This window comes from Camellia sinensis, chromosome 3, assembly GCF_055761805.1.
Source record: "Camellia sinensis isolate YWXY chromosome 3, ASM5576180v1, whole genome shotgun sequence".
NCBI lineage: Eukaryota > Viridiplantae > Streptophyta > Magnoliopsida > Ericales > Theaceae > Camellia > Camellia sinensis.
Genome location: NC_138963.1, coordinates 98,675,147 through 98,697,889, shown reverse-complemented (window position 1 = coordinate 98,697,889; position 22,743 = coordinate 98,675,147). Strand labels below are relative to the sequence as shown.

Genomic DNA, 22,743 nt, shown 5'->3' with positions numbered 1-22,743 from the left:
TATGCAGCCAATCAATAGATTAACAAAGAAATATTTATTACCATGTGAGATGTTTCATTTTTCATTGGAATGGTCTATCCTCATAGAAACTTAGTTGAGATTGTTGAATTAAAAATTGAATCAGTCTTTGTGGTTTTAAAAATTTAGAAACCAAATTAAATCAAACCAAGTGAGAACTAGGAAATTTGGCAAGTAAAGCTTCTTTTCTTTTCTTTGAGAAGTAGGGCTCAAAAGAAAAATGAACTCTTGAAGCTAAACCCTCTTGAACTTTATTTTCCTACTATCAATGTTGTGTCCTTATGTCAGTTGTTTTAGGAGTATTTTCACAATGCAACTCACACCTTTTTAAAAGACTAAATAGTTTGCTGTCTTTTATATTTTCAAAAATTGTTTCTACACAAAGTAAAAATAATGGGTTATTTCAAACTTAAAGAAACAAGAATTTGAATAATTGTGAGTATTTTAACATAAATGATTTGTGTTCCTTCTATTAACTTTATTGTTTTCTGTTTCATTTTCAGAAATGGATGACCCTTCGCATATTCCACCCACTGCATCAGAGAGACGACATCGTGCATTAACAAATCCTGCTCGTGGCCGAGGTCGAGCTCGGGGTAGAGGTCAGGGTGATGATATTGTGTTGGAAGAAGCACCTTAAATCTTGGAAGAGGATGTGATTGATAATGGTTCAGGGGATAATAGTGATGCTGCTGATGTCGATCAGGCTAAGGAGGTACTCACTAGTCTGTTTCTTGGGGGGCCATCAGATCCATCAGTACTGAAGAGCTTCAAGGTACATATTACAGCAGCTATATGGGAGCAGAAGGTAGTATATATTCTTTTCTATGTTTGATTCATTTAATTATTTATTGAACCAAATTATTTATGTAAATTATTACTTACCTTGTAGGAGAGGAATCCATTAAGGTGTTATAATCATGCGTCCAAGATTCTTGAGTGGCGGTGGTGGTCAAGAACCGATAATAGAAGGTTTAGAGATATTGTGCAGCAGTCAGACCTATCTTTTTTGGTCCATTGCACATATCGGTTCGTGAATGACATGCAAAGGCTATAGAGAATGACATATCAGTGGATGTCACACCATCTCAAGAAAAGGAAGACGATATCAATTTGTCTTATATGTGCAGTCCATGATCAATACCTTTGGAAATGAACGGAGCAAATCTAAACTGATAGGATATGCCCAAAACAAGTCTGTGATAGTCATTGTGTTGTTGTCACACCTATGCCGCTTAATATAATTATGCTTTTCTAATTCACCAAATAACTGTTGCATTTGTGATCTCCCAGCTTTCTCAATAACATTATTCCTATGACGTACATTGTAAATGGTTTTCATAGTGGTTACATTCAAAGCATCCTTTTGTTTCAAGGTAACCAAAATCTCTTTTGGTCTGACCATGCTTTTGGACATATCCACTAATAATGATGTTTCCTCCTCAGATAATCTCCTTGCAAATGAATGTCCTTCAAAATGCTTAGCAAGAGCATGGTTATTGTGGAGAAGTGGTTTGGAAATACTCTTCTGATCCTAGGGGACGCTCGAGATCCGCTGATAGTCACCTAAAAAGGAATAAACACTCCGGTCAGGGGTGCCGGAATTAGCACTCCGACAGACAAGTCAGTCTTTAAGCTCAAGATTACTTATATTCTAAATTAAGCACAATAATTCTCACCTCCCTCTCTCTGATGGATGATCCCATATTTATAGTATTTTCTTTAGGCCTTTGGGCTGGGCCCATCATTGTTCTGTCACATGTACCTCTACTCGGCGTCAGTTCTATTGGCTGGGATACTAGTTATTTTATTCGGCTCGTTAACTGGCTGGGGTATATGCCGAATACAGGTTACTTTTCTGACCGAACACGCTCATCCGTCCCTATGGATCTAATAAAAGCCGGCTCCCACAATTGCCCCCCAAACACCCTGCTATCATCAGTTAGTCAGCGTGTTTGGCTTTTATCCTAAGAAGTAAAAAATTCGGCGGTTAACCCTCTTCCCAATGTGTGTCAGAATGCACACATGCTTCTTAGTCATCGTAACGCTTTCCCGCCCTTTCGTACACTGCTTCCATTTAATATGATTTGAAATTTCCTCTTCGAGTATATGTCCTGAATGTTCAAAAGATGTCTTACTCGCCCTCCGATGCAACTCTATCTCTTCGCGGCTTCTACAACTCGTTTCTCGCTTTATCTCCTATAAGTCTTCTTCTCCTTCATTTTTTATCCCGCTTCCTTATTGGTTTTTAACTTTCCGTAACCCTTGGGTTTGGCTTAAAAAGAATGGCAAAACATCTGAAAGAGCTCCTTTCGGCGGATCGAATCTCCAGCTTTCGATGCCATTTCTCCATCCTTGATGACGTCCATCTGTCACTTTTGACAGACAGCATCACTGATATGCAGAGGGAAAATGAGAGCATAATCATCTTTCCTTTTTTATCAATTGCTGAGGGCGGAGTCCGCTGTAGACACCCCATTTTTGACCGTCCTCAAGACTTGGATGTCACCGCTCGAACACTCGGTGATCATCCATGTTCATGTTCGTCTTGAGTTCCCGGAGGTCTCGGCTACGCGCCTTGCCTCAAGACCTCTCGACTCGACTGTTTTGTGTTTGGTTTTGCACCAAACACTTGTGTTTTGCCTTGAAGGGGCAGGGAATGCCTTGTGAGGCATCCCCACACATCACCGGCCATGGCTCAAGGCCACCAGCCAGTGATTTTATGCCATCGACAATATATATTGCCGGTCGGCATTCTTTATTGCCGATCGGCCATTTATTTTGTCAAAGTGGCAATTTTGGATGGCCGATCACTGTTCATCTACTTTTAGTAGATATTTTGTGTCAGTTGTGATAGCTGGCACCCACTCTGTTCCCCTCCATACACGTGTATAGAGGGATTTTCCTCTTGGATGGCTTGTTTTGGAAGCCTTACAAGAGAGAATTGCCTATAAGAAGAGGTCTCCTCTCTTGGCATTAGGGTTAGAAAAAATTGTTAGAGGAGCTCTAGTTCTAGGTTTAGGGTTTTATATCTATCCTATATCCATATCTCTCCTTCTCTTGTATTGTGTGTGTTTAAGCCTTAGTTTTGTACACAAACACACACTACCACACCTTTCCTTGGAGCTGAGGCCCTTGGGGGTTGTTTTTAGAGTTTTGAAGTTGATTTCAACCTCAAGAAGCTGCTGGAGCTCCATTGTTGAAGAAGGTCTACAAGGGTAATCACTTTTCCCTTTTATCCCCCCATTTTTGCACATTACTTTTACCTATCTTGCAACTGTTTTTTGGTTTTGCATATGATACGTAAAAGTTCTATTTTTAAGGCCTCTAAATAGTTTGTTAAGGTTGCTTCAAGCTTTGGGGTTGTTTGACCCCTCTTAAGCCTTGTAAGGCTCCATTTTATGCCATTTTGTGTGAGCTCCGGGACCATAGTGTTTAGGCCTCCTCACCACTGAAATCTTGAGGGATTTCAGAGGTGAGGATGGTGCCTTGAGGTCCTAAGAAGGAGAGGGCCACCCCCTCTCCTTGTTGTCCTTGAAAAGGGCACTTTTTGCCTCTTGAGGGAGCACCTAGCTTAGGCTCATGTTGACCATGCCTTGGCTGTTTTTTATGCTTATTATGTCATAATATAGCATTGTTGTATGTTGGTTTTGGTACACCATGCTTGCTTAGCATACATGCCTTGTAATGCCATTTTGTTGCCTTAACATGCATCTAGGTTTTAACCCTTGTTCAAGCATACTTTAGGCCTAGCTTTGTGAAGCTTTCATGTTTATTTTGCCATGTTTAAGGTCTGTCCTTGGCTATTTTAGTCGACCATAGCTTGCATTGCATGCTCCCTTTGCATTTTGGGCTTGTTGGCCTTAAGTATATAAGTGTGTAGCATGCTTTGTTTGTATTATTTCAATGGTTTGGAATCGCTTAACATGTTATCTCAGTCCTTATGACATGCTTATATGCTTGCATTTAATCCTCCTTCAATGTGTTTAAAGGTTGTTACCTTATGCCCCTTTGTTTAGGCCTCGGAGTATGCTTGCACTTTTAGACCACTTAGATGCCATCTAAGTGCACCCTTGGCTTTGTTTAAGTCTGCATTTGACTTGTTTTAAGTCCCCTTAGCCTTGTGAGGTTTGGTGGACTTGACCTTGGTTTAAGCCTCCTTGGCTTGTCTTAAGCACTTGGGCCATTGTGGCATGTTTTGCTTGCTTTGTTTAATTGGTTTGGCACCTCCTATAGCATGATTTTCAGAGCTTCATTTGCATGTTAATTGTCCATGGTATGCCTCTTTTAAAGTGCGCTTAAAAGTTGCCTTTATGTGCTTAAATGTTGGTCCATGTTGTCATGTATGCTTGCATGTGCATTTGGCCTCATTTCCTTGGTTGATGGCCACTGTTTTGGGCTTCCTTAAGGGCTGCCCAAACGAGCTTAAGTCCATCCTTTGCTTGTTTGCATGCTTACCTTGCATGTTTGCTTGCATACTTGCATAAATGCATTGTATGCCCATGTTGCATGCTAGTCCACATGCCTAGGTTGCACTCCATCTAGCATGCATGCCTTGTTCCTTGATTTAGTGATGGGAGTTGGGCCTTTGTTTGTTGGTTTGCATTGCATTTGAAATCAACATGCATAGCTTGGTCTCTTGGGCCATCACGTATTGAAATGCGCGATTGATGGTCCGAGAACCAAGGACCATGTCTCTTTGAGTCATAAACATGATAAGGGATATGGTTGGTGCATACATTGCTTGAATTGCATTGCCATGCAAAGCTCTGTCCTCTGCTGCTGTCAAACAGATTCTGCAGGAACTTTTTGCCGATTGACTGCACAGAGTGCCAACCGGCAATCCATCTGTGGCCGATGGATTCATTTTTTGCCGATCGACACCAAATCACAGCCGATGATGATTCCCTCCAGCCGGTGGCATTCCCCAACATCCAGTGAGCACATCCTGAGACTTTGGCAGTCTTCAGAGAAGCAGAGCAGGGAAAACAGAGGCGGCTTGTGCATGGCACTGGACTTCCGAGCAAGACCCGAGCATGCATGCATTGGACCCTCTTCCCAAGCCCCCTTTTTTATTACTTTTCTTAGCTTAGTTAATTTGTTAATTAATTAGGTAATTTGTAATAATTAATTAGCTTGCGAGTTAGTTAATTTGTACTATTCTTTCGGTCCCTCCGAGCGAGGGCGAATTTGTAATAAGTGTGGGTGAGTGTGTGCATGTCTTCCAACCCCCACTTCTTTCTCCCTTTTACTTACCTGCTTTGATGGTTAGTAATAGGTCATGTTTAATTTAGCATACCTTATGCTATGCATGCGTGCATCATTCATCAGTATTGCATGCACCGGGCTCGGCGCATCATACTAACAGCATTAGTATTTCAAATCTAACTTGAATACATACTACCTGTGCATTTTCACATGTCATTTATAGACTAGCCGAGCCTGCTCTAGTGACATTCCGTATGCGTTGCATTAGGCATTTAAACATGGACTTGGATCATGCATTGATTGCTAACGAGTTCTTTGTTTTGGCACAGAGTACGATGTAAGTATTTATGCTTTAGTATCTCGCATGAATGTGAATGTTAACATGACAGTATGCTTGCCATGTGGCTATGTGTTTACATGATATTACTGCTTGAATGCCTGTGGATGAAGGTTGGATTGTTTGAGTTGGAACAACTCATTGAAATCCGTGTTTTTTAGCCTACTTACGAGTAGCAAATTTCAAATTGTTTTCCGAACAAACAGATATGCAATGTTTCGTTCCAACCTAGGCGATTTGGTCTATACTTGTTTTCTGTGCGCATGACATAGTAATTCTAGGCTAATAACCGGAATAAGAACACATAACGTTTTCAAAAACGGATATCACGGTTAGTAGAGGCCGATCTTCGGATCGGGCGAGAGGGGGTGCTCATAGCTGACCTTCCCCAATCGTACCCAAGCTCCCGAGCCGAGGCAACTTTGGTGATGACGAACACGTGGCCTTTGGCACCGAGTCAGGGTTTTCTAAATTCCCCCATACAAAATATTTAGGTGGCGACTCTGTATCTGGCAAAGCAGTCCATGTTTGGCACTTTTTTTTCAAAATCTATTTTCTTAAAACGATTTGCCGGATTTGGACTCTTTAGTTCAGATTAAGGACCGTGACAAATTGAGTCTGAACTATAGCACGAAGGCCTCACGCGGGCGCGTCTACGTCCGCTTTCCTCTTCACCCACTTTTGAGGGTCGTTCTTAGATACTGGGGTCTGATCCCCTCCCAGCCCAACGTCAATATCTTGCGTATCATAATGGGGATCGTAGAACTAAATCATCGTCTTAGGACCAATTTAGGTATTCCTACCATTCGGCACTGTTATGCCCTTACCAAATCTATTGGCCGGCTAGGGCGCTACTTTCTTAGAGCTAAGGATACTGATCATCACTTAGTGATTATGCTCGCCAGTTCTGGCAAGCATGTCGACGACGTGATGGTCGTTGTCTGCGACAACTAGGAGTTCGGCAAAGGCGAAGATCGTCTAGACCCAGTGCCGAGGAAAAAAGGTAAACCAGGTGGCCGATTAGATCACTTTGGTCTTCATATTTGCATGTATATGTATTCGGCACTATGTTTATCTTATCGTTTTGTTTGTACAGGCAACGATTTGAAGAAAGTGTTGGTTTTAGACAACGACGTCGTGCTCGCAGAAATCAAAACCGCATTTCAGTTCGTCGGCCGTCCAAACCTTCGAAAACAAGGGAGGGCAGCCCACATTCTCCTGCAGTACGAGCCGACTTACACAACATTCTTGGCGACAAACAACATTCCGATCGCGCAAGGCGACAATCAACTTGCTGCCCTCATCTTCCCCAGCTTCAAAAACTTGAGGCAGATTGGTTTAGAGTCATCTGATTCTGAACACGCGGAAGAACAAGTGGCCGAACTAATTGCCGAGGATTTGGACCGGTTAGCCGCCGGAGTTGACGAAGCGATTAATTCGGCCTTTAAGGAAGCCGGATTGAACTATTCTGACCCTTTGTCTACATCAGGCCGAGGGGACGCCTTCGAAGATATTTTTTCGAACTTGGGAGACCTTCCCGACGATTACTCTAGAGATATGGCTGGGAAAAATCTTATGCAGATGGCATAGAAGAGGAACGCCGAATGCATGGCTGCCCGAAAAAAAGCCAAGGCCTTCCATTTCGGATTTTCCCGACTGAATCTGTTCAACCTACTGTTGTAGAGGAATCAGCCCAGGTTGTCATCGTTGAGACGGAAAAGGATGTCGAGTGCCCGATTACAGAAGAGCTGCTGTTTTCAGAGGATCGAGAGGAAAAAAGAAACGCCAAGGACAAGGGCGGCTCCGAAGACGGCCCTGTTGATAAACGGCCACGCTTAGAGGAGTCGGCTGTGGTTGCTCCTTTCATCATTGAACCAAAGATAAAAAACATGTCGATCTCCTCCGAAGCATCGGCTTTGAAAGACCCAGCTGTGGCATTGAGCTTGGCTGCCGCAGTCTCCTTGCCAGCTGACATGGCGACCTTTCGTGCCGAGCCAGCCTTGGCAACGGTAGCATTAGCTGCTCAGTCGGCTTTTTTGGTAAGTATTTATCCTTGGAACGTGATGATCTTTTGGTTTGCATTCGATGTTTCTTGGAATGTGATGATCCTTTGTTTTGCAAACAATTGGAAGGATCGTCAAATTAGGCCGACGCCAGCGTGACGCTATTGAAAGGATTGGCTGTTTGCAATCGGAAGTTGATGGCCAAATGAGTAGGGCGGAGTTTGAGGCAATGAGGGCCGTAATGGAAAGTGCACGGGCGGAGGCTGAGAAGGAAAGGGCCACGACTACTGATCAACTCAGGTCTGACGCCGAGAGGAGGGCAAACGCGAGCGAGGAATCGCTCAAGTTAGCCAAGGAGGCGCTTGCGAAACTGGAGGCCGAGTTGGAAAGGTTAAAGCATGCCAAAGAAAAAGCTGAATCTGAGGCTTCCGCAGCGTTCGAAGCTGGGAAGAGCGCGCGCTTTTGCTGACTACATATAAGAGGTCCCCAAATTTGAGAATCGGGGATTCAGACACGGCTGGCTCAAAGCCCTTGCTGTCGCTGGAGTTACATTGGCCATGCCAATTCCATACGAGCAAGTGGATGTTGAGCCGCTTGAGTCTAATCCTGAGACTTGATTTGGGTGACATTCTAGTTTTGTTAGGCTTTACTCAATTGCAATGTATGCTTTTGTTAGTTGACTTTCGTGTTTTTTGGATTTTCATATGTAAAATGTCCGCTGCTAGCGCCCAATTTATGAATGAAAATTTTATATGCTCTCACATTATTTCTTGTATTGTTTGTTGTATGAGTATATTGTTAGGCGAATCAGTAGTTAGGACAAAATGTCAAGCTTACGTAAGACGACAGACTAAATCAGCCGATTAAAATTAGGGATCCATTTTAATCATAAACAAAATGAATTTATGACTACTGTTCAGATAAATCGATTCGTGGAACAGTTGGGGCACTCAAGCCGTCTAGATTGATGAATCTGCCCCTGCCCCAGCTGATTCATGATCGTAAAATGCCGATTAACACGTTACTTATGAATCTTGTACTGGAGAATCGATTCGTGGAACGGCTGGGGCACTCAAGCCATCTAGATTAATGAATCTGCCCTTGCCCTAGCTGGTTTATGAACGCAGAATGTCGATTAACATGTTACGTATGAATCTTGTAGATAATCGATTTGTGGAACGGCTGGGGCACTCAAGCCGTCTAGATTGATGAATCTGCCCTTGCCCTAGCTGGTTCATGATCGTAGAACGCCACTTAACACGCTACTTATGAATCTTGTACTGGAGAATTGATTCGTGGAACGGCTGGGGCATTCAAGCCGTCTAGATTAATGAATCTGCCCTTGCCCTAGATGGTTCATGAACGTAGAACGCTGATTAACATGTTACGTATGAATCTTGTAGATAATCAATTCGTGGAACGGCTGGGGCACTCAAGCCATCTAGATTGATGAATCTGCCCTTGTCCCAGCTGGTTCATGATCGTAGAACGCCAATTATCAGTGGTGGATGGGGCGATTGGGGCATATGACTCAGTCGGCGCGGGGCTGTTGATGCTTCAATATTAATGAGATTGCCTCGGAAGTGTTGTCCTCGTAGGGAATAAATGGGCGTATACTTTGTGAACGAGGGTCCTATTTATGTGCTCAGTCAGGAACTCAGTCCAGCTCTTGAAAGAAGATTAAACAAGTGCAAATGTCAAATAAGCTTTTCTTCAACCGCAGAGGTGAAGCGAAAACGCTAGCTGAGTTAGGAGGTGCCATGAGTCGAAGCGGTGAACCTTCGCGCGCGAGCAATAGGACTTCGAGGGATCGGGAGGGACACCAATCTCCTCGTTATCGAAGTAGGTCGCCCAAGAGGGACAAACAGCCACAGCGTAAGTCTCCTCAACCTCGTCCTGGAAGGGAATCCGACGCGACTCCTCGTCCATTGAGTTTTGCGGTCTTCATGGGTAAAAGACCAATGATAGAGGCGGATTCGATCATTCGAGATCCAAATGTGGCAGTCGAGTTTGCTTGACAGATTTTTCCACCCGAAGTTCAGCAGTCGATAGTAGGGCGACCAGACTTCGAAGTGTTTCGTGAAGGGGTTCATAGGGCGGTGAGGGGATTGTACACGGCTTATGAGATCGGCATGCGTCTCCGTGCCACTCACAGTGACATAGAACAGAGAGACGAATGCATTCGGAAGTTAGAAGCTCACACCGAGAAGGCCGAGCATGAGCTAAGGGAAATCAAGTCTGCTAGGCCCCAAGCAACCAGCCACCCCAACTCGGTTGTCTAAGAGAGGGTTACTCAAAGGCTGATTAGTGATGCGACCGCCGATCGTAATACGGCTAGCATGTTCGCGATTAAGACTGCGAGGGCTGCGGGATATGAAAAAGGCTTCCACGACGGTCGAAAGGTCGGGATTTAGAAGACCAAGGAGAAACTCGCCGAAGAAGTCTGTCGATGTGAAAATCGTGGATTTAAGCACCGTTGGATCAAGGCGCTTTGGCAAGTCAAGGTGCTTCGGCAAGTCAAGGCGCTTCGGCAAGTTGAGAATCTCCAAGCGGCAGGGTTGGATTCGAAGTTTCCGTCGTACCAACAAAATGATTTACCCTTCTCTGCTTTCGAAATTGAGAAGAATGATGATGAAGAAGCTGCCATACCGAAGAAAACCTTGTAATGATTATGTAGATTGAAAGTGAAATTATGTATTTATTAGCTGATTTTAATAAAATGCTTAGTTCTTAATTTGTAATGCACTTATTACGCATTTTATATTAGTACACATTTTATTCTGAACGTGTGCACGTATTACGTTTATACGGCTTGAACAATCTAATTTGGATAGTATATTGTTTATTTCGATTTTGCCTATTTCAGCTTTGTTTCGTTGTAATTTTTACTTGGCATGCGTGTATTTCAACTTCGGAGACGTCACGCGCCGAGGGTGCTCTGAATCCGGAGACTTAGCCCATCTTTAGTTTCCGTTTAGATAATTGGGCCATTTTAACTTCGAAAAGTCAAAAATTAGTACATAGAATGGCCGTGGCCAATATCGATCGGCATTCGTCTTTTAGAGTTCAGTGTTTAATGAAATTGCCTCGGGGTCACTGCAAGGATTAGAGATAAATCGCGTCGGACTCTTTGTGCCAGTAACTTCACTTACTGTGTTTAGACTCAATTTAAAACAATTGCGCTGCGTGGGGTTAGATAAGTGTGAATGTCGAATGGAGTTTTCTTCAATCAGTAGAGGAGAAGCTCGAACTTTGACTGAGCTTGATACTGCAATGAATCGTAGCAAAGAACCCACCCGTACGAGAGGTAGGGCGTTCAAAGAACAGGAAAAATGTCAGCCCCCAAGTCGTCGAAGCAGATCACCCCGACCGCGACCGAGAAATGAGGCCGACGTAGCGCCGCGACCGTTGAGTTTTACTATTTTTGTAGGGAATTTCTTTCTTGTCCTGGATCTTGGCTTTGACGTTGTCTATGGTGTCAAAGCTTTCCATCTCGAGGGTGATTGTCTCGCTGGTGTGAACATCGTGGATTCAAGCGTGGACAAATCAAAGCATTGCAAGCTGCAGATACTCTCCGAGCAGCGGGCACTGATTTGGTGCTGCCGCTGTACCAACGCGACCACTTCCCCTTTTTCGCCTTCGAAGTTTGAGAAGAGTGAGGACGAAGGTGACGCCGTATGAAGATAGATATTGTAATGCTCGAACGTGGATTGCGTTTTTGTAATTACTGTTTAATCGAATAAAATGCATTATTTTAAAAGTTTATATATCTCGTTCTTAATTAAGCATCTTATTTCAATTAAGCATCTTATCTTGTTGTAATGCCCGAATGTTGGCACGTTTTGTTTTGTTCATGTGGTTGTGCCGGCTCATCTTGCATATCCTTGCTTTAATTAAGCATTTTTTCATACGACCCTTGAGCGTCGCCCGGCGGGACTTTATTTGGTTAGCCGAATTTGGAGGCTTTATCGGCCAAAGATGTCATGTGCCGATGGGGCTCCGAATCCAGAGGCTTTTTGGCCAATCGTGATATCCACGAAGGGCGCTCCGAATCCGGAGGCTTTTTCGGCCCAAAGATGTCATGCGCCGATGGGACTCCAAATCCGGAGGCTTTAATCGGCCAATCGTGATATCCACAAAGGGCGCTTCGAATCCGGAGGCTTTAGTCGGCCAATCGTGATATCCACGAAGGGTGCTCCGAATCCGGAGGCTTTTTCAATCCAAAAACGTCATGCGCCGATGGGGCTCCGAATCTAGAGGCTTTAATCGGCCAATTGTGATATCCACGAAGGGCGCTCCGAATCCGGAGGTTTTTTTCCATCGCAGCACTTTTTAATTATATTTCGCAGTGGGTGGGATTACAACTTTTCAACAAGAATCCTTGCATTTCAAAAGTGGAATGTGTACATGACGAATCATTTAGAACTAGGATCATTCCCCACAAGTCCGGTTTTATGACAGAATTTTCGCAAGCGCGTCAGGTTCCAGGGCCGTGGCAGACTCCTTCCTGATATATTTCTGAGCCGATATGGAATCTATCCGATAATGGCCGTCTCGGTTAGGACCCAATTTTTCATCAACCGGTTTCTCGTCATCCGGAAGTGCCTTTAGGATCAACTCTCCCAGTGTAGCGACGTAGCTGAACGCGTTGATTATGCGACTTGGCAAGCTGCTGCTGGTATCGCCTAGGGCCTCCGTGGTATCAGTGAAGTTGACCTGCTACTCGGCACTTCAATGGAGTTGACTTGCGACTCGGCACTTTAGTGGAGTTGACTTGCCGTTGGTGTCTTTCCAGAAAAGAGATAACATGCTTGTGCGGATTGCTGGGAACCACGGATTTGCTCAATGTCGTGTTCGGTCGGGAAACGTAGCAGCTGATGATAGGTGCTTGGGACAGCCTGAATAGTATGCAACCAAGTTCACCCCATGATGAGAGTATATGGCGAAGGGAGCTTGACGCCCACGAATTCCACATCTACTGTTTAGGAGCCCGCTCGAACGGGAAGTGTGATTTTCCCCAACGGGTACTCTGGATTTGCGTTGAAGCCGAATAATGGATGAGAAGCTGGAGACAGGTCTGATTCGTTGAAGCCGAGTTTGATGAAGGTCTCGTAATACATAACCTCTGAATTGCTCCCCTGGTCTATGAGGACGCGTTCAACGGTAAATCGGTTTACGTGTAGTTCAATGACCAATGGATCAATATGGGGGAGTGTGATGTCGATAAGATCAGAATCGTCGAAGATAATACTTGGAGCTTCGTGGGGCCGTTTCTTTGATGTGCGTTGCTTCTGGGGGCAGACTGAATTGCATGTACGGTAAAAGCCGTTGGAAGGTTGTATATTATATGAATGACGCCGAGCGGAGGTGAATCCTGCCGAAAGGCAACTATTTTGATTGCACTCTTTCAGACATGTTGCTGGAGCCGACCATCTTGCACCAATTCCTCAAGGTGGTCTTTCAAAGCATAGCAACTGTCCGTATCATGGCCGTGATCTTTGTGATAGTCACACCGCCTATCCCGCCTTCTCGTGTTGGGCGGTTCCACCATTTTGGACGGCCATTTGAAGAATGGAAGATGTTGGATTTTGGACATAACCGAGCTGATTGGCTCTGACAGCTCCGTATATTTCTTGTCGGCGCGCTTTGTGTGCCTGCTATCAACTTGCAGTTGCTCGTTTGCTTGGTGTGAGCATTGATCGCTTGATCGGCGAGAATCTCGTTTCTTGTCTCGTTTAGCCCGTTGTCGTGGTTCGGGGCTCTGAGGTGGTACGAAACTTATTGGCTGAGCAGTTTCGGGAGGGCGCCGTTTTGTTGGCCATGTGTCCGGCTTTAACCCGTAAGGCGTCATCTTCCACTTTGCAGTATTCCTCTACTTTCTTCATCAACCCCCAGACCGTTTTGGGGGGTCTTCTAGTCAAGGAACTGCGGAAGGCACTATCTAGATGTAATCCCATTTTGAAGATAGTGATGGCCATGGAGTCGTTGCAAGCGTCATCAACAAGATTAAAGCATTCCCAATATCGCGCCGAATATGCTCTTAGTGTTTCTCCTGGCAGGATTTGCATTGCCCAGAGAGAGTCGGCTTGTTTCGGCTGGACCTCGTCAGTGATGAATCTGGCCCTAAAGGATTTTTATAATTGGTGGAAGGTTTTGATCGAAGTCGGCTCCAGTTTATAATACCACCTGACAGCTAATGGTCCCAAACTGCTGGGAAATATTTGGCACATGAGGGCCTCGTTGTCTGCATGCAATGTCATGGCTTGCTTGTAGTGGCGGATGTGGTCGGTGGGATCTGATTTGCCGTCGTACAAGGTGAATGACGGTGCTTTGAATTTCTTGGGTAGTATTGCTTTTGCGATCCGTCGTATGAATGAGTCGTGTTGATCTTCGTCCGAACTGTTCCTTCTTCGCTTGTGCCTTATACGGGGCTTTCTTCAGAAGAACTGGTAGTTTCAGGTCGCCCCTTCTTCTTGGGCTCCGGGGATAACGAGTCGGAGCCACTATCAGTGTCGTCCTGTCGGGCTCGAGGTCATTGACCACCTACCTTCGGCGATCGTTCCGGATTTAGGCGTACAACTTGTTTGGACTTTGCCACTTCTAAGGCCAAATCTTCACGAAGACGTTTGTTTTCTGCGATCATGTTCTCCAACCTTTGTTCGTTTTGCTTTGCCTGTTCCATGATCGCTTGCATTGCTTCATGCTCTGGAGTTGAGGGTGAGGCAAAGTTCAGAGCGCGTCTTACGGAGATGGTGTCCGGTCCAAGCCTGTTTGGTGGAGTGAGGTCGTCTCTCTATGTGGTTTTATCAATGGCTATTGGAGGGTCCTCCGTCACGCTCGCCATGGATATGCTTGAATATTCCCACAGACGGCGCCAATTATGGAGAATTGGTTTGGAAATACTCTTTTGATCCTGCGGGACGCTCGAGATCTGCTGATAGTCACCTGAAAAGGAATAAACACTCCGGTCAGGGGTACCGGAATTAGCACTCTGACGGACAAGTCAGTCTTTACGCTCAAGATTACTTATATTCTAAATTAAGCACAACAATTCTCACCTCCCTCTCTCTGATGGATGATCCCATATTTATAGTATTTTCTTTGGGCCTTTGGGTTGGGCCCATCCTTGTTCCGTCACATTTACCTCTACTCGGCGTCAGTTCTGTTGGCTGGGATACTGGTTATTTTATTTGGCTCCTTAACTGGCTGGGGTATATGCCGAATATAGGTTACATTTCTGACCGGACACGCTCATCCGTCCCTATGGATCTAATAAAATCCGGCTCCCACAGTTATGCATTCCACATGCTACATCTACCATACAATCATCATCAGCCATCAACTTACAAGCCCTTAACTCAAAGGGACACCCGCATTTCTTTGTACCCGTTATCTTCACAATTTTTTTGTTTGAATCATCTCTTTTTAATTTCTTATGAGCTCTGTATTGACCACTTCTCTCATAGGTAAGATATATCCTTGGTGTCCTATGACCACCACCATAGTCCAATGTCTTGATGACAATCACAAACCCATTTTTCCTTCCAACGTCCTGTGTCCAACTGAGCAATTCTTCTTTGCTCTTGAAAACCTACAAGTCAAATTCACCAAAGTCATTAAATATGCGAAAAGAAAAAGAAAAAGAAAAAAAAATACTAATTTTCGACATGAGACTACCTCATTAGTAATAAATTGACTTGTGTAGTCAACAAGACCTCCAGATCCAACATTACTGCATTCTACGGATGCACAATTCTGGAAAAACCAAAAATAAAAATAAAAATAAAAATTTACAAGTGTTCGGTAGTACATAGTCGAATTAAATGAAATTGTTCGATCGTTTTTAGTCGAATATATGGTGTTTGTTCGATACTTACAAACCAAATAATTGGACCAGGTTCAACACTATGAATCCGAACAAATACAATTTGTTTGGTTGTAGGTAGTCAAACATTTATATATTATTCGACTCTAGATAGCCGAACTAATACAAACGGTTTATCACTCAGCAAATAAACAAAAACAAACAAAAAAAAAACAACAAAAAAATAACATTTTCCTTGTTCCATTGTTCCGAATCAGTATTGCCAGATGCATCCTTCATTGAATCCAATCAAAATTTTCAATAATACTATATGTGTGTTTGGTTTGTGTTTGTAGAGTAGTTTTTGAGATATAAAAGTACAAAAACTTGTCTGGTTTGTATTTTTCAAAATATTCTCTCTAAAATAACTTTGGTTTTTTTTTTTTGTACAGTAGTTTTTGAGATAAAAAGTACAAAAACTTGTTTCTCTAAAATAACTTTGGTTTTTTTTTTTTTTTGTAGAGTAGTTTTTGAGATAAAAAAGTACAAAAACTTGTTTGGTTTACTTTTTTTGCAAACATGTTTCAAAAGTAATCCTGAAAATTGGATAACAAAACACATTTCTGAGAGTTTTTTTGGAAAAATTTGTTTGGTTCGATTACTCTTAAAAAAGTGTTTGTAGGTCTATATTTTTGGTTATTTCTTTAAGGGTTTTTGGTTTTTGTTTTAGGATTTTTGGATTCTTGACAGACAAGATACGTAAGTAACAAGTTTGAGATTGTTGATGTGTATTATATTTATTTTTGTCCTTTATGGTAATTATACAAATGGTGTGTATCATAACTTATCCTTTGTAGTCATTTCACTTAAGGTTAAAATTGTAATAAAAAATAAATTAATTAATGGTGTGCCTTGAAAGGAAAAGTGGTGTGTAAATAGAGCCTCCCCTAATTTGACAAAAATAAATGTCAAAAAATTAATTTTGAATTTTTAAAAATTATTTCTACCACCAAAGATAAAATTATATAAAATGATAAATCATTTACATTTCTATTTTTTTATCAAATTAATTTTCAGTATGTGTTTAGATGATGATCATGTAATGAGTGATTATTTTTTGCTGATATTTTTGGATGGTTATCATGTAATAAATAGTTATATTTGCTGTTAACAAATATTTTTAGTTATCAAATGGATGGTTATTAGGCTTAATATATAATCGATATATTTAATATATAAAATATTTTTAGTTTTGAATTTTTTGATTTAATAGATTGATATAATAATGATATCAAAGTTATTGTCATTTTTGATTTTTGAAAAAATAAAAACTAATTTAAAGAAAGTAAATATCAAAAAATAAAAAATTATTTCTACTCTCCCAAAAGATAAAATTATATAAAAATGATGTGTTTTTAATTTATTTCACCAATTTAATTGTTAGATTCTTAGAATTTTTTTTGTTACAAAAATCAAACCGAACAGAACTTTATAACAAAAAAAATTTCAACATTATTCATTAAAAAAAACCCACTACATTTCAAAATCATATAAATTAACTGACATAAAATAAGTTACATCACTACTTTATCTTTGAAATAGATTGTTTGCAAATGATACATCATTAATTCTTCTTATTTAAAATAAAATTTAAAGTTTAAAATTAAATATATTATAATTAAAAAATTAAAAATTAAAATTACACGCGCCCTAAATTATAGAACTGTTAATATAATTTGCGTTATTTTTTTATTCCGTCACATTTTTACAAAAAAAAATTGTGTGTAATATGTAACTTTACGAACAAATGACATGGGGAAGGCTCGAGTGCGTCTCAAACGCAATACAGACACAACTACGCATAAATCCACAGCTATTAAACGGAGAATAGAAATGGCAAATCAACAGAACAGCGGCGTAACGAGACGGTACCGAACCACATGAAAGACGATCATCAACAACACACAAACAACGACGACCATCGTACCATTTAAACCCTAATTACTCAATTTCTCTCCACTCTCTCTCTCTCTCTCTCTCTCTCTCTCTCTCTGTATAGCTTTCGCATTTCATTGCCAGACCTCAAATTGAGCTCCGAGACCTGAATGATTCCTCTGAATTGTTATCCTCTCTAGATTTGGGCATTGGACAACAATGGAGCCATTGATGGAGCTCTGCGACTTGATTGCGCAGAACCCAAACCAATTCGCCGAGAAACTCACGTGGATGTGCGGCAGATGCCCTCAGCCTGAGGCTCTCCAATCCGGATCTCCTAGGGTTTCTCGTGCTCAGCTCAATGCCGTCGTCGCAATCGCTAGATTTCTCTCTAAATGCCCTAATCACAGCCATCACCGCTCCCAATCACTGGTTATCGAGTTTCTCCGCACTATTCCGGCTTCCTTCTCCCAATCTTTCTGGCCACAGTCCTTCGGAATCGATTCTATTGCTTCTTTTTATGCCGATTTCTTGGCTTATGTCTCCAAGGCCACAGATTTGTCTTCAGATTTCGCCGCCGATGTTGCTTGTTTCATGGAAGATATTGTGATCTCTGCTGTTGCCAATGTCAATGGAGAATTGGGGATTTCTCGGGCTTTCTTGGGAGCTCTCTCACAGAGTTTCCTCCCCATTCTTGCTTCTGACGCTGATAAATTGGTTTCGTGTCTTCTTGATCACTTTGTGAGTTACGTCCCTAATTCTCCGGCAACCCCGGAGCCATCGTCTTCTCAGAGTTCACCTATGACTGCAAACTATTATCAAACGAACGAGAATTCTAGTCCACGACTCGACGTGAGCAATGCCTATGGTTCATCCAGCAGTTCTGCGTCAAGAGGATCGGTGATGAATGGTGGTAGCATAGGCTGGAAGAGCAATGTAGATCAGTTGGTTGCAAGTATTGGGAGCGTTGGGTTCAATGACGGAGGAGGAGGAGGAGGAGGAGGCAGTGCCACGGCCTATAGGCGATTGGTTGTCACCTTTGAGGAGGAGCCTGTGGAGAGCCTTGAGAAACAAGAAATTGCGTTCAAATTGATTACTCACATCCTAGATAAAGCACACATTGATCCCAAGCTATTGGAGCAGGTGAGGATTATTGCGAAGGAGCAGCTCCAGTCAATGTCTTCTTTTCTAAAGGTAAGATTTTTGGGCATACTATCTTCAATTCTCGTGTAATATTCTGTCGAATTTAACTTCTTGAAGAACAGGTAAAATTGAAAATGAAAGAACTGGTTCAATTGTTTGCTTTTGTGGCAGATAAGGAAGCGGGACTGGACCGAACAGGGACCTCTATTGAAAACTAGAATCAATACAAAACTTTCTGTTTTCCAAGCTGTAGCTAGGTTAAAAATTAAAAGCCTTGCATCCATCGATTCTGATGGAAAGTTGTCAAAGAAGTTGTTGCTTGGTACTCTTGCACTGTTGGTAGATGCTGCTGAAGCTTGTTTATTTTCAGTATGGCGAAAATTGAGAATATGTGAAGAGCTATTCAGTTCTTTGCTTGCTGGGATTGCCCAAATCGCTGTCACTCGTGGAGGCCAGCTGCTACGGGTTTTGCTCATTCGCCTTAAACCCCTTGTGCTAGCCACATGTGCCCAGGTACATATATTGTTTTGTTTGAGAGCTAGCTTGTCTATCCAATTCACAGTGCAGTAAACTGTTTCTGCACATTCTTTTTCTGGACAGGCTGACACTTGGGGCAACAGCCAGGGAGCCATGTTCGAGAGTGTATCGAAAACAAGCTGTGAGATAATTGAATTTGGTTGGAGCAAGGACCGGTCTCCTGTGGACACTTTTATCATGGGATTAGCTACAAGTATTCGTGAACGAAATGATTACGACGAAGAGGTTAGCCTTATATTGCTGCTTATTGAACAACAAAAACATAAAATGTGCACACGCGTAGACACAAACACATTTATGAGCACATGCATGCCATTTGTGAGTTTTTGAATGCTTATGGATGCTTGTCCCTTTGTGTGAAAGCACACAATTCATCATCTTTCATTTTCTTTTACTTTTTTAATATGCAATTACATCATCAGTTGTTTACTGTTGAAGCTGCTTTTAGCTGACATTGCTTACCTCTCCAAGCCAATATCAGATGAAGTCTGTCTCTTATCTCTCTCTCACACACGTGCACACACATTATTTTTGATAAGTACTTATCACATACCATTTTGCTGGTTTTCCTTGTAACTTGTAAGAGTTATTATTTCAATGCTTATGTGGTTCGGATAGCTCTGTACAAGCTTCTGCAAACACAAGGCTTTGTTTGGCAAGATGGATTGAACCTTTAGATAAAGGAAAAGTAGAAAGGTTCCCATGTCTTTGTTCCCTTTGTTTAAGCGTGAAGGAAAGGAGGAAGGAACGAAAAGGGTGGTGCTTTATCTACCGTTAAACTTGTACAGGTTAATATGATGATGACACTGTTTGATCATTGAAGGGAAAAATGAAAAAGAAAAGTTTCTTCCTTTTAATTCGCATTCGAGTAAAAAGGAAATGGTGGGCCAGTAGAGAAACTCCATCTTTTCCTCTTCCCTTTTCCCTTTATTTATAATGAAGGATGGAAAACCCTCTCCTGCCCTTTCTTTTCCTTCCGTCTTTGTATTCCTCTTACTGTTTTCCTCCCAAGATTGTGAGACATTGATCGTGTTAAGGATTTTGAGGTCAAAAGGTGTAGAGATGTTATTTTGTCATCTTCAATTTGTCGAGGTTGATAGGATCAGATTGGAAGCTTCTTGTTCTGTAGTAGGAGGTGAAACTATCACTTCTATGTTTTATAAGAAAGTAGAGTTTGAATCTAAGTTGTTCGGTAAATGTTGTGAAAGCCATTGGGACTTTGAAGATTAACAGGGATGGAGAGTCTATCACTAATGTTAGTATGTGAATCTAGAATGCATCATATTCCTTGAATTCTACATGACAACATTTGTGGCTGGCTTTCATGTGCTTAGTCTTCCCTTTGGAGGTAATTGTTACAAGCTAGATTCTAGAGCTGATATGACAGCAAAGTTGGCCACTTGGAACTAAGTTCATATTGCATTAGGGGGGATGGCTTTGATTTTGCTTGTTTTTGCTGAACTTTTATTTCTTGTAGATCCTCACATTCCACTGAAAGTGGAGTTTGAGAATTGAGAAGACTTGACATTTATTTTAGTTGGGGTGTGGAATAGAAAGAAGTTTAGGGGTGTGGCATGTATGTTGCCTGAATTCAAATGGAAGTTGGTTTTGAATTGACAATTTGGCCCTTGACATAGTAGAATGGTAAAGGGGATTTGTGTAATTGACTCAAAGAGATTGAGTTGATTTGAGTTGCATGTGTTGCTTTTTGGTTCTCCTCTATGGTGCTATGTATTATGGTGACATTGAGACTCACTTTTGGAAGTGAGATCATAACTGGCTTTAATTCTAATCTAGAATGACTTTTCGAGAAGGTGTTGTCTTCAAAGTTCTATTAATGCACTTTGCGAAAGCCTTAATCTTTATTGTGTATTTTACTTAAACTGGATATTGGATCATGGTCTCAACTCCCAAGTTTTTGATCTGATGGGAATTGTTCTTTCTATGAAGCCGTTGCTTTGCTTTTATTCTTTTCTTTGGAAGATAATTTGTAATGACTATTTATGTATGTTTCTACTGGGCTTTAGAGTTCTACACTTGAGAAGTGGTCAAACTTTTGTTTCTATGTAACTCTGGTGTTTTAAACTTCTGTAATTGGTATAAATTTGGTTGCTTTTGTGATAGAAAAGAAGTATCGACGCGTGAAATCTCAAAACTAAACTATAATGTATGGATTTCCATTTTCTTTTTCTTTGGTGAGTTATTGTAAAATTTCAAATAGGGGAATATCCACTTGATTGGTAAGACCGATAGATGCAACAATAAGGAAGAGTGATAGGATCACCATAAATCGAGATGATAGGGGAAAGGGAAGACCTAAGTTGACATGGGATATGGGAGTGAAAAATATGGATTTATTTAACTTAATTGAACTTATAGCCCCTTTATAGAGCTGAATAGAGAAAAAAAGGATTCATGTAGCTGACTTCACTTGATTGGGACGCAAGGCTTAGTTTGGAACACTCAAGGAACATGTGGGATACCATATGCATGACTGAGAAGTATTTTTAATTTGACATCTATATACTCGTTCAGCTTCTTCGTAAGTTTGTTTGTCTTTCAAGTGTATGGCAGTGAAGTGGTACATTAGTGTTTCAAAGCTCAAGTTACTTGGTAGGGTACTTATTATTTGTTCCTAACTTTGCCTTTGAAGTCCATAGAACACTGTGTTAAATAGTCTGGATCTGCATACTCGTAGTGAATATTCTATACCTACATGATATGGACATATGTCAAATATTACCTCTTGTATAATGTTTTACATCTTATAGATGATAAGTTTCTTCTATTTTCTAACCTTTAAGGATGGGAGTCTTTCCATTATCTATATAGAATTTATCATGCTCCTTGTTATCTATTGGGAGAACTGGTAGATGTTCCCTTTTAGTTTGTCTAAACATGATTGGGGTACTTAAAAGTGTTATTTCTTTTGAAATTATTGTTAAGGATGGGAAAGAGAAGCAGCCAGTTCCTGCTGTGCAGCTTAATGTTATACGCTTGCTAGCTGATCTGAATGTTTCTGTTAAGAAGCCTGAAGTGGTAGACATGATATTGCCACTATTCATCGAAAGTTTAGAAGAGGGTGATGCTTCAACTCCCGGCTTGTTGCGACTACGAGTACGAAACTTTCACTTCAGAGGATATATTTAGTATATCTATAATTCTGTGTCTTTTGCCCTTTTACACTTTTTCTTTTTCCACTTAAATTCTCTTATCTCATTACTTTTTTTAATTCTGTGGCATGGTTTCTTAACCTGTGCTTGTTGAGTTACTGCAGCTTCTTGATGCTGTTTCTCGCATGGCGAGCTTAGGTTTTGAAAAGTCTTATCGTGAAACCTTTGTTCTGATGACAAGAAGCTATATGAGCAAACTCTCTGCTGTTGGCTTAGCTGAAAGTAAAACCCTGGCACCAGAAGCAAATGCAGAACGCGTTGAGGTATGGTAACTCTTTTTGTGAACAATGTATCATATTATCAAATTTAGTGAAAGTCATTCTATTAAGTGGAAGCTCACTGGTTCAATTATTCTAGACTCTTCCTGCAGGATTTCTTTTAATTGCTAGTGCTCTTTCCAATGCTAAATTACGTTCAGACTATCGTTATCGTCTGTTATCTTTTTGCTCAGATGTAGGCTTGGCCGCAGAGTCCAAAAGTGGAAGGTAGAGTTCTGTTTGTAATATAATATGGTTGATGGCATGTTATACTAAAATGTACAATCTCTATTTTTAATTAACATAATATTGTGCTCCCTTTGATGCT

The 22,743-nt window shown here is 41.6% G+C and overlaps 1 protein-coding gene across 2 annotated transcripts in view; it reads left to right on the top strand.

Moving 5' to 3' along the window:
• The first annotated feature begins 17,152 nt into the window (after window positions 1-17,152).
• The window catches only part of LOC114301507 (Phosphatidylinositol 3- and 4-kinase family protein), a 48,674-nt gene continuing 43,083 nt past the window's right edge, over window positions 17,153-22,743 (top strand). For both annotated transcript variants that reach the window (XM_028246459.2, XM_028246457.2), the window contains exons 1-6: window positions 17,153-18,499; window positions 18,620-18,961; window positions 19,049-19,210; window positions 21,932-22,102; window positions 22,263-22,421; window positions 22,516-22,643. In XM_028246459.2, the coding sequence (XP_028102260.2) occupies window positions 17,525-18,499; window positions 18,620-18,961; window positions 19,049-19,210; window positions 21,932-22,102; window positions 22,263-22,421; window positions 22,516-22,643 (1,937 nt within the window). In that variant the 5' untranslated portion in view covers window positions 17,153-17,524. The remainder of the gene's footprint in view (window positions 18,500-18,619; window positions 18,962-19,048; window positions 19,211-21,931; window positions 22,103-22,262; window positions 22,422-22,515; window positions 22,644-22,743) is intronic.